Source organism: Manduca sexta, chromosome 24, assembly GCF_014839805.1.
Source record: "Manduca sexta isolate Smith_Timp_Sample1 chromosome 24, JHU_Msex_v1.0, whole genome shotgun sequence".
NCBI lineage: Eukaryota > Metazoa > Arthropoda > Insecta > Lepidoptera > Sphingidae > Manduca > Manduca sexta.
The window spans coordinates 1,529,355-1,541,501 of NC_051138.1; the positions used below are offsets into that span (position 1 = coordinate 1,529,355).

At 34.8% G+C, this 12,147-nt stretch overlaps 1 protein-coding gene across 1 annotated transcript; it reads right to left on the bottom strand.

Moving 5' to 3' along the window:
• Nucleotides 1-5,510: 5,510 nt before the first annotated feature.
• Nucleotides 5,511-11,461, bottom strand: LOC115440479 (parkin coregulated gene protein homolog). Its single transcript, XM_030164801.2, has 5 exons — nucleotides 11,178-11,461; nucleotides 10,481-10,635; nucleotides 9,711-9,882; nucleotides 8,794-8,943; nucleotides 5,511-6,895 (listed from the first exon to the last, which is right to left on the bottom strand). Exons 1-5 carry the CDS (start codon nucleotides 11,332-11,334, stop codon nucleotides 6,735-6,737), a joined length of 795 nt encoding a protein of 264 aa, XP_030020661.2. The 5' UTR covers nucleotides 11,335-11,461; the 3' UTR covers nucleotides 5,511-6,734.
• Between the last annotated feature and the right edge of the window lie 686 nt (nucleotides 11,462-12,147).

A 12,147-nucleotide genomic window follows, 5' to 3' on the forward strand; every position in this document is an offset into this window, starting at 1 on the left:
ATAGCTGAGATATTTTTTCATATTTCTGTATTGTAACTTCTTAAACTAGGCCGTGTGTAATTTTCTCAGCTTTGTGATGTAAACTAAACTAATTTAGTTAACTTCTTGGTCTGCTACCGGCACCAAAGATTATTTTTTAATTTTAAACCTCCACACATTAAACCAACAATGGTTTATTGTTGTTCAATTACTTAAGGGCATTTAACCGCTTTTCTAAGTTATACCTATTTATTTTAATATTATAGAATATTTTTTTTTTTTTAGAATTTTTTATCGCCAAAAACTATACCAATTTTATACATTCTAAATAATTTATGCATATTTGTTGACCATAAATTTTTATACCCAAATTACCAAGAAAAAAATCGTAAAAACTTCAGTCCGTTCATAATTTTTCCATAAATGAATATAATTTTTGAAATGCAAAAAAAATAATTGTCAACGGAGATTTCACGGCTCATCCAGCACTTTACATCCGCGCCAAAGCGCCTTCAGACTCGAATAATTTATCCTGGGGGCAATCAAGACGGTAATTTTCGTGAGGAGTCCGCTCCAAAACTATTTCTGTAAAGTTCAGTTTCATTATTGTTGGCTAAATGAGAATTTTTTGTACCTGAACAAAGTTACACTCTCTTTGTCTTCGGTGAATGAATGCGATTAAGTAATTAAGAACTCTGTGGCTTGAATGAATAGGAGTGAATGTTATTTTGTTAGATGCATTATAAAGCTTTTATATTTAATGGTATTATAGGCTGTGAAAGTAATTTATTATAGGAAGTAATAACATCGCCTATGTTAGAGATCGCTCTTAGCCTAAGTGAAGGAGGAAAATGCTTGCCTCAGCTTCCAGCTCATTGATCAACGAGTCTCTTGAAGATTGGACTAGAGTACTTGCATTACCTATATTTTTTCTAACCTTATATTGAGTTATAGTAATTTCAGTGCAGTTCAGACTCAGCTGGATGATAGATGTTACATTTCTCGACGATTGCTAAAATTATGGCTGCTTGTGTGCCTGTAGACTATGTAGTTTGGGAACGTGAATCTTTAAAGTTTAAACCATGTATAAATAGAACACATTATAATATCAAACGAACGGTACTACAGTAATATAACAGCTAAAACAAACAAAATAAACAGAAATGTTACAGCCGACCGTGAAAAAAATTTAAATATAATTCCATTATTTGAATATGTATGTACGAGTATGTATGTAATATTATAATATTATACTATTCTAAGTGTATGGTCTGTAAATATTGTGCCATATTCTTTATACATATTTGTAGTATTAGCTATTATGTACGCCCTAGACTACCCCTTTTCATCTTTCTCTCTTATTCCATCCAATGGTTGTCTGTAAGAAATTGCCTCGAGCGATAAGACCGCCAATTGTACCTCCTTTCACTTTTCTTGTTTTAATATAAGCACAGTGTTTTTTTTTGTATATGGTATACAATAAAGCTATAAAATAAAGAAATTAATTAAAATTATAATCTACTGAGATAATATGATACTAATTATCAGACGAATAGCACTATAGTATGACAGCTGAAATAAACAAAAATGGTCATGTCGATCATATAGAATCTATTCAATATATAATACACTCCGTGTCTGCAATAGCATCTCAAGGTCACAAGTTTATATTATTGTTAAAGTTATGTAATTTTATTTAAATTCTTTCATTTTACAAATATCTCTCTACTTTAAAATTTTCTGAAGCGACAACTACTTTGGAATCTCCGCATTTTACGACCGGCTCCGAGTTATTAATATGGATAATATTGCGTCCCGTCTCGTATTAGGAGAAGTGGATGCCAGCACTGATATGTGGGCCTTGTCATGTTGCAATACTTGAGTTCCAGTTATAATATCATGTATATTACAACGCCATACATTTAGTGACATCAGATTTTGTTCTAAACGCATTTAGTAGATAAATTGATACTTTATACGCTGTTTAGTCTATAGATTCTTTTATCTTGAAAGATAATGTATTTAATTAGGGTATAATCTTTCGGTTTTATCTTTGCATATCCTGCCATATTTTCGTCATATTACCAAACACCAGTGGCGAAGGCAAACATTTTTCAAAAGGGAACCCGAAGCAACAATTTTTTGCCACAGTTAAGTTGCTACAGTTTAACAGAAAATATTTAACAGAAATACTGCAAGCAGATTAGTCTTAATTCAAACATCAACCATCATTAATATACCTATATAATAAATTATGTTTTTTTTAATTAATTACGGAAAGGAACCCAATAGGAATCGACTTATCGATGGCTCCAAAGTAAACTATCGTATCTGGAAAAATAGCAATATTCACTTTTTAGCGTTTCGTTATCAAGGTAATGTTGACTACCAAACCCATTTAATTTAAAAGTTAATAAACGACAAAAAACTTAATTAAAAATCATTTACTAAATATTTCAATGGATTTGGTAGTAAACAGTACATAGATAACGAAACGTTAATGTGAATATCGCTATTTCTTCAGATACGATAGTTTACGAGGAACCATTGTTATACGGACGCCTCGTCACAGCAGTACACAAACAAAATAAAAATAAACCGTTTTCATTTTCAAACTTCGTTCCTTTATTAGTGGTGAGGTTAAAATAATCTGCTCTCATTGCGGGGTGAAGTACTATGGGAGTTCCAGGTAACTAAGAAAACCGTGACCAACTTTTACTTGGCCTGTTTTTATTCTTTAAGTTATTTTAGGGCTAACCCTAGTTCTTGCTTGAAGTATTACAAATTACGGTTTTGCAATAGAGCAAAAACTTAAATAACCTCATTTCTTCGAAGGAAACCCTTCACCATAAAGTTTGTTGCTTATAATATTTTTACTTCGTAGACCTATTTAATACAATTGCGAAATTCTTAGTAAGCTGAATGCAACGCAATGAGTGATACAGCATTTTAAATGCGGTACTGGCAATAAAAAGGTATTTTAATAAGTTATAAAAGTTGGATAAAATAAGATTTTTATTTAAAAAATGAAACTCGAACATAATAAGATTTCTATGTATTGTGTAATTATTATATTACACGGTGACTTTGAGCTTTTTTCAAAAGATAAATTCAAATATAATTATCACTTTCCACTAAAAAATTAAACGTAAACAAACTTAAGAACTCTCAAAAATGTTTTTTTCCTTTGTTTTATTGTAATATCAGTAATAAGAGTCACTGTAGAATGTTGTGTTCATATGTGTGGCCGGCAAAGGGTCGGGTCTCGCTATGTGATACGATGGCCGTTTCAAAAAGATTAAACTTAATACGTTTTTTTAAAGATAAAACGAAATGTAAACTTGCATTATGCACATATAAACCTAAAGACTCAAAAAGGCTGAACATAAGTTGCCTATACTCAAACCGTTTGAAATATCTTGCAACGACGCACGGTGCGCTATGAATTCGTCAACAATTTACCGAGCGTCAAACTCAAATCTGATCTCACAGCGTAACTTTATCGATATAATTTAAACATCACTTGCATACATTATGTCGCCGGGCCCGAAATTGGGACTCTTGGCTTTGAGGATTACTATGAAGATGCATTTTCATTACACGCCTTGGATTCAAAGCAGTAGAAATGATAGTTTTCATCGGGGTTATCTTTAGTCCAATATTGTCATGGATGATGAGATTATCGTTATTTCAGATACAGATTCTAATGTCGAGCAAAACATTTTTTTTCATCAATAAGAATAATATTAGTCCTGTAATATATACTGTCCACAGGCCTCCTCTACTAATGAGAGGTATTAAGCCTTAGTCCACCACGCTGGCCTAGTGCGGATTGGTAGTTCTAATCAATAAATTTGGTAAATTTCGGCTTAGGAATCAAACCCACTACCTCACATCCATAACCCAAGTACGTTCAAATGAATTCTTCGACTGATTTCCCCAAAATAAAAATAATGACATATAAATAGTGTTACTTTCTATTAACGAAAGTATTTTCAGAATCAACTAAGTAGTTCCAGAAATTACTTCACACAAAGAAAATCATTTTATTCTCAATAATGGTCTATTTCTAGCTATGTTTATTCTATTCCTATATGAAGTTAGTATAATTTCCAGGTTCATTGCAAAAACATTTGATTTACTTTTTATGATTGTCAATTTGACGTCAAATCGTGTTTGAAGAACCCGGACAATGTGTTAGCCAGAGAAGCATGCGCAGATCTCCCCGTCAACTATAATTGCTGTCACTAGACTAAGATGTCATCAACTTTACTCTTTAATAGTATAGTGTTAAACGCTTTTTTACAGTATTAAACATTATATTAACAAAAATAATAACAAAATACAATTTTAGACATTTTTTGACTACATGCAACTAGAGAGAATAAGAGAACAGTCGCTGTAACATATCTTCTCTTCTGCCAGCCTGCCCGCGCAGCCGAATACTTCCGGAAACGCCCGATGTCATCGGCTAACAGTAGATTTACTAGTTTCAGTGTAACACCCCATCACACAGAGCAATGCAAATACATGCATACATGTGAATTGTGGTTCACAGATGGTAAATTGCTTTGGCTGATCTAAATATCGGATGTGACGTCCCGTGGGATAAGGCTTTACAATGTGTAATTATTGGTTGACGTGTGTATTCCACATTAATTCAAGCTGTCCCTATTCAGCCCTGTTTGGTAATATGATATCGATTTAAATTTTAACTGTTAGTGCGAAATGACTTATTTAGTGGTATTGAAGACGATAGGGTTTAATTGATGTCAGATTACAATTATACTCTGTTTTATTTATACACTCATGGCTTTTATCCCCGAGGTGGTAGGCAGAGGCGTAACGCACTTACATTACGTCATGCGTATTCCATCCCATGACGTGATAGGGGGCGAGCCTATCGCCATATTGGGCACAAATTCCGGACTCAGGGCTCATTACATAGAAGTCGACTTTAACTGACCCGAGTATCAAACCTGAGACCTCAGTACTGCAGTCGTACCGTAATCAAACCACGAGACTAAGGCAGTCATGCATAATAATATCATGTCTCTCAATAATATGTGACAAAAAAAAAAACTACTATATGAGAATAATCCCCTTATCCTAACAAAAATGGAGACTACATTATCTATTCTCAAACGATTTGTAAGTATTTATATCCCTTCAAGTACATAATATATCGTCTACTAAAACCAACAAAACTCATTCTTATCCCAACGTGCCTACTGGCCTTCGCATCGTAGTAAAATTGTTCCGACTGTCTTACAAACTTTTCTACTTTGTGCATTCGACTTTGGACGAAAGACCATCCACGCGTAACAAAGCCTTATCAATGAGAGTTCATCCCTCTTTTAACTTTCGGGTTGACCTTCTTGTTTAGGGTCTCGTGAAATATTACTTCGATTGTTCTTACATAATCTATTGTTTCTCCTGAGATTTTTGTAAAATATGTACTAAAGACGGCTTCATTTCAAATTATGACGGTGGTTGAAGTCTATTCTGTACCCATTTATAAATAAAACACATTTTACCACACATAATTTATTATAGTGCACGTACACAACAAAACATTCTAAAAACACCCGCAAACAATGAACTAATCTAATAAATTCACTAAAAACAATTATAAAATATATAAACATAACGAGCATTAAAATTATGAGATCACTAATCACAAATTCTTAATTCAAATCCGCGTGTATTTACAATTGATCAATAAATTGCGAAATTAAAGATCAATTATAAATACAAGCGGAAAAATACGCAAAATTATGTTAAATTTAATAAGAGCTGCTCACGAAGTTACATTTACATTAAAACGCGAACGTTGTACACTAGTGGCATTTGAATTGTAGTGCGGTGTTACCGCGCTTTGTCTTTTAGCCACAAGTAAACAGCAATTAGTGTTCGTTCACCACTCTACGTTACATAATAGGTCACAAATTAATCTAGAATCTATAACTATAACGCAATAGGTATATTTATTCTAATTATAAAGTTATATTGGACATAAGGAATCATGCACAATGTAATCTAATAGTCATGAATAATAAGTGTCGTCACATGAAAATTCAAATGAGATTCAACAAGTGCAATAGAGTAGCGGTCTCGTGGCCTTATTACACTAGTTTATTGGTACGAACAACAATATTATTTCGACATGGCGATATTTTACTTTATTTATTTAGTAGTGGAGATGTTTCCGCAATCTTCGTAGTAAATCTGGATAATATATTGTTTACATAAAAGCCAAAGTATTTCTTTACTTCTCATATTATATATTTAGGTATGACGAATGATACCAAAGTTATCGAAAACGATAAATTAAATAGTAGGTTTACGTTTAATATAGTAACAATAATGTTTAACTAAAGTTAACAATAACAAAGCTATGAAAATAAATTACCGAGGGTTATTAGTAATAAACATGGAGCTCTGGGACACAAAGCTAAACATTCCACTGCATAGACTGACACTAAACAAACATATTAAATAAACAACTACACAGTATTATCAAAGCATTCCTAGATTTACGCATATATTTTTGTTAATTGCGATCCATCACTGAATTTATGTTCCAAATTCGAAAAAGCTTTATTCGATTTACAAATGCTAAAAACCGTTATAACTAAATTCGATTGGCAGATGCGCAAACCGCGCCTTGCCAGAGAGAGAGAAAAAAAAAACTAAATTCGAAATTTGAATCTGTAAAATTCAAATAATTGTTAATTCGTACCAGTACGTTTGATCTAGTTGAGCACGCAGGACTCGTAGGTGGGTATCATGTACTTTATGTTGATGAAGGCGTCGGGCCCGCCGTATCTCTCCAGGATCTGCAGCGTGTCCTCTATTAGGTCGGCCACGTTCTCGCCCCGGGTGGTCGTGTGGTCGATGCCTGACCCCATGTTGTCTGAGGGCAATTGAGTTAATAAATTGACTGTTTTTGCCTTTGAGATTATGGTAAAGTTATTTTGTGAAATATTATGTGGCTTTCAGTTTGGGTCGTTGCATTACCAAAATATTCTCTATGAACGGTTGACAAACCAATAAATATATTGAATGTGCTGTTGCATAACACATATATTCTTTATGAATTGACAAAACAATAATTATATTTAAGGTCATGACACACTTGATTCTCTCCATTTTTTTCGATTACATAGGAGTATGATAGTACATTTAGAGCTGCATAGCCAGAGGTACAACACAATCAAATTTTACAACTCCATCCCGCGAAACGAAACCAAACAAAGCCGTGTAAAATTTCTAAAACTAAAATTTCAAATAATATTTTTTCACTTCGAAACCGGGGTAACACGTTCGTTACCAGGTTTGTTACTCCGGCGCTCGATTGTCTACCATCAATCATTCTCGGTGGCCAAAATAATTGACACACGGCGAACACCGGCCGGGAAGATATTGTTTTCACCCTAATAGACTTGTCAGAACGAGCGTGTAGATTAATTACATGTTAAAACATGGCCGCCGAGGAACGAACGATACGAATGATAGGTCTTTTAAGTGATGATTGTTGTCTCATTTCGTGCGGATCGTGTCTCTTCTCTATATCAAAAGTCGATGTAGATGCTAAGGTGTATTTAGAAACGTTCGAATGGATTTTTACGATATTTAGTAAACAGATATAGGTACTAAGTCCTGGAATAACATAAGCTGTTTATCCATCGCTTTACAAGAGGGGTTTTATTTCAGGAGAGAATTTTTAAACCTAGTTATATGCTCGTCAATGTACAGGTTTGAAACAATCCAAACCCATCACAGCGTTCAAATGATCCAAACCCTTTGCAGCCGTGGAGCCGACGCCGCGCGGTTTGGCGCGACACGCCGCGACCCGCTCCCGCCGCGTCGACACCCGACCGCATTGTTACGGGAATTCTCTGCGAGCCGACACTCCACGCTTTTTGTTTGCCTGTGCGCGTGCAGACGTGCGACAAAAAGTCGACTTTGTGGGGTTGATCGGAATACCGGTACCGATCTATCGTTTCTTTAACTTTTCAGCGTTATTAATTTTAACTAGAAAGATATGAAGAACCTTTTCTAGATTCTTGATGTTATTAAAAGTCATATTTAACTCGGTTTAAGAAAATTTTATGGTATCATATGACACTTTAATCATTGACTTTAGCTGTAGCAGACATAACTTCGTTAATGTCTCTCTTTGATCATTTTTAACATTCATAATTTCCAACAGTCCAAGCCATTGGAAGTGCTAATAGCTTCACTGTCAACTAGTATTCCGCGATAATTACTCAATATTCAATAGAAAATTATCTCTTCGCCGTCTGAATCTGTCATCATCTACTACGTAAATTAGTCGCAAGTGTACACAGCCCGGCTCACCTCATTCGCTCCCATAGCCAAATAGTTGTCGGCGTGGCACCAAACGCCTCGCCACCGCACATTTCACACCCGACTAATGTGTCGCAAGCCGTTTCTCATTATAGTAACATGTATTTGATAATGTAATATAAAACCTTGTTCACAACACTATTATATATTATCACGTCATTTTGACGTAACATAATTCTTTATATAATAAAAAAAAATGCTTCAATAGCGTAAAACCCATTTTTTGTAATAAAATATCCCCAATAAGCGTATATTCTCCGAGTTATAAAAAAGCAAAGTCTATATACATACTTTTGGTATCCCATTATAATGTTAGTTAACCAGCAATAATACTAAATTTGTCTATGCCCCTGAAATTAAAAGGCAGAGAAAGCCAATAGAATTAGGTCCACCTATAGCATTTATATAAAAAAATATAATAAAATAAATATGAAAACTCACTGTTCTTATCCTTGAAGAGGTTCAGGACTGGCAGTATCTGTCGGTAGTACGGCACCAGGGCCTCGCCAACTCTGTCACAACCGGTCACGATCATCTGAATGCATTTGAGCGCGTGACACAGGACTGATGGACGCTTCGTCGATAGGGCGTCTGAAAATTGATCAACGTTAGCACTGGGCTATGATTTTTTTTATTATGAGTTTTATTTGAAACTTCTTAACGAAGTTTAGGTATCTAAAAAAGAAGTCAAAGGCATTTAAATATGGCTCAAAACTTAGCTAGTCTTTTTCGAAAATTACAAAGCCCTACATTGATATTGATGACATCAGTTAGATTTTTTTGTAAAGAACTACTTGGTAATGCATCATTCTCATCATCTCCAGATATTTCACTATAGTCTGTACAATACTACAGCAATTATGAAGCTTTACCTCGATCTCTTAGAAACCCTAGATTCATCGTTGTTTGTAATAAGAAAACACTGGGACCTTGTTAACGATCAAAATACTTCCATGAAACTGGAAACCAAACGCTCCGATTGTTTACCAACTGAGTAAACGTCAGAAGATAATGAAATTCCTTTTTATTTTTGTTTAGAGCGAAGTTTAAGACGGCTGCAAGAAGCCATGTTCAAAGATGTGATTACTCCTTCTAGTGAAATTAAATTGAGCATTTCTTATAGAATGGATTATATACTGGGATTATTTTGAGAGTTAACATTTAATGTAGTGACGTACGCCTTAATGTTTATTTGTTCATCTAACGATTTTTGGGCATATTATATCATAATGCAATACGAATAGAGCTGCATTAAAACTAAAAGTATTCTACATTAGCCACAAATTTACGAAGGAATTATCAATAGGACAAAATAAAAGCACTGAAGTACGTACGTTTAATTAAAAGAATCAACTCACTTTTAATAGGAATGATTAGTTGTGGAACGACAGGCAGAATTTTGTACGAGCCCTTCGTCACCAGATCATGGATGCCCTTTTCAACTATGAAGTTGAAAGGATAAGTGCCTTCTGATAGGCCGTCGAAGAACATCGGGAGATAGTGGTGGAAGTCCAGCTTTTCTATTGGCACCTAGACAAAAAATAAAGAAAACGATCAAAGGCAACAGGGTCATCTTCAAAATTCACATTCTTATCATCATGATGATGGCATAGACGGTGGTGATAACTATAATAATAATAATAACTTTATTGCAGACCCATGATCCATATCACAAAAATGTGATTTTAGTGTCAAACTTACTCTATTTAAAAAAGGAATAACTATAATAGTCTGGAGGTCATCTCCACCCAGCGCGGATACGTTGCCGTCATCATCACCCTATCAGCTAGATTCATAATAATGGAGTTCTTACTTGAGGCAACTCTCGCCATAAAGGACATAGAGGATTACAATAGATATACAGAGGACTGTCCATCATTTCTTAATATTTAGTTTGCCGTGGTGTCGTTATGTTGTGGTATCAAAACAACACCTACCCTGTATTCTAATGATTCTGTCCCAATGCTAGAATAAGCCTTCAATAGTTGAAGAGTTTAGTGTGGTAGAATTCAAATACTTTCAAAGTTATTACGGAAAATTTATATATAAATAAGTATTAATGATGCGGGTTAGAAGAAATCCGAACTATATTGTTATGATATTATTAAACTGCAATAAATCAAAATACCTTCCAAGCTAGTTGTTTTCCGCAAGTAGTAAACTCGATGGAGACTGGAAACTCTCCTCTTTGGTAGCATTTCCTGAACATGGTAGGCTTTGCAGGTAGAGGCTCCCAGACGTTGCATTTTGGAGGAGGTAGCACCTTCGTGTTCTTTTGCATCGCTGTAAGAAATTTATTTTCAGTAAGGCATATGAAACATTCAAAATTTAATAAATTCTCTGAGAGATATTTTGTGGGCTATAGAATAAAAACTGTAGAAAAATAATCATGCAAGATTTTTTTATAATAAATTCTGATTTATGGATGATTTGATAAGCGATATACAAAAATAATGTGATAGGTTCCTATTCTATAGGATCAAGAGATGTAGGTAAACCTAATGATCAGTAAGTGCTGGTACTGGTAGTAGGTCTCTCATATGTGAGAGTCCACCTGGGTAGCTACCACGGCAATGTCTATTTCTGCCGCCAAGCAGCAGTGTGTAGTCACTGTTGTGTTCCGGTTTGAAGGACATTGTAGCCAGTGTAACTATTGGACGTAATAAGACTTAACATCTTAAGTCTCAGGATGGAATACCAAACAATACTTTGTCATTATGGGCATCAATATGGGCGGTCGTATAGGCGAACGGCAAGCTCAATAAAAGAAAATGCACTGGATATATTTTAGCAAGAGAAAGTTTAAACTACCTAAAAACCTTTACCTTGTATGGTGAAGGCGGGTACCACCCGAGGTTTCTTGTACTTATGTCCATAGGGATAATTCGGGCTTGGCTTCCTCAACGTAGCACGGAAATCCCGGCCGCAATTCTCAGGCAAGCACGCTGGTAACAACACCATCGCGGGATCAGCACATACCATGGATTGTAAAAATAATATCTATCTAAAATGTTTGCACAAATAATAAAATAAGAAAGTAAATTTGCTGTGCCGGCTCAGTTTGTTTATTTTGCAACATGATCGTTGCCGGGCAACGAGTATCGATTCGCAGTCAGCGCCGCGCAGGGCGACGCGGGCTATGACTGTCTACGGACGGTAGTTGTGTTCGTGTACGCTTGTTTGGATGTTTGTGTGATCCTATAATGTTAGACTTTGTACTGATATTAATATGAAAGGTTGTGAGGATATTTAGCATATGCCTCGTAAATGAACATTTAAAGATATAAAAAGAACTAATAAATTTATTATGAGTTAACAATTTACGTATTTTTCAAGTAACTACACAGGCGTAAGCGCCTACAAAAATTAGTTATAATTTGATGAAAACGTCTCGTTTTGGATTAATAGTTTATAAACAGAAAAACAACCAAGAAATACTTTAGAGGATCTAATATTGTGTATTCTTCGTATAATTGAATAATAACGTCTCGTTTTGGATTAATAGTTTATAATCTGAAAAGCAACTAAGAAATACCCTCAAGGAAATAATATTATTCGCACTCGCATCCCGGCCGTCGCATAACTCGCCCGAATTCTCGCCTGTATGTCCCGCTAGCCTTAGGCTCTTACAGAATTATATTATCGTTCAAGAATTTTATTACATTTTAATATATTTCTACAGCGACTAAAAAAACGCCTCGATCGAGGCTTATAAGAGCGTTGGAAACGTTCTTTGATTGTTTGTTATTGCTAGTTTAAGAGGATTTGTAATTCCGATAGACTGCTTCAATAAAT

Bases quoted from the DNA above. Each gene is read 5' to 3' on its own strand.
- LOC115440479 (XM_030164801.2), bottom strand. From the start codon at position 11,334: ATGGTATGTGCTGATCCCGCGATGGTGTTGTTACCAGCGTGCTTGCCT. The intron at 9,883-10,480 runs GTATTTTGATTT...TTTTTTGTCTAG, and splicing joins GAAAACAACTAGCTTGGAAG to GTGCCAATAGAAAAGCTGGA. The intron at 6,896-8,793 runs GTGAGTTTTCAT...AATTGCCCTCAG, and splicing joins CCTCTTCAAGGATAAGAACA to ACAACATGGGGTCAGGCATC.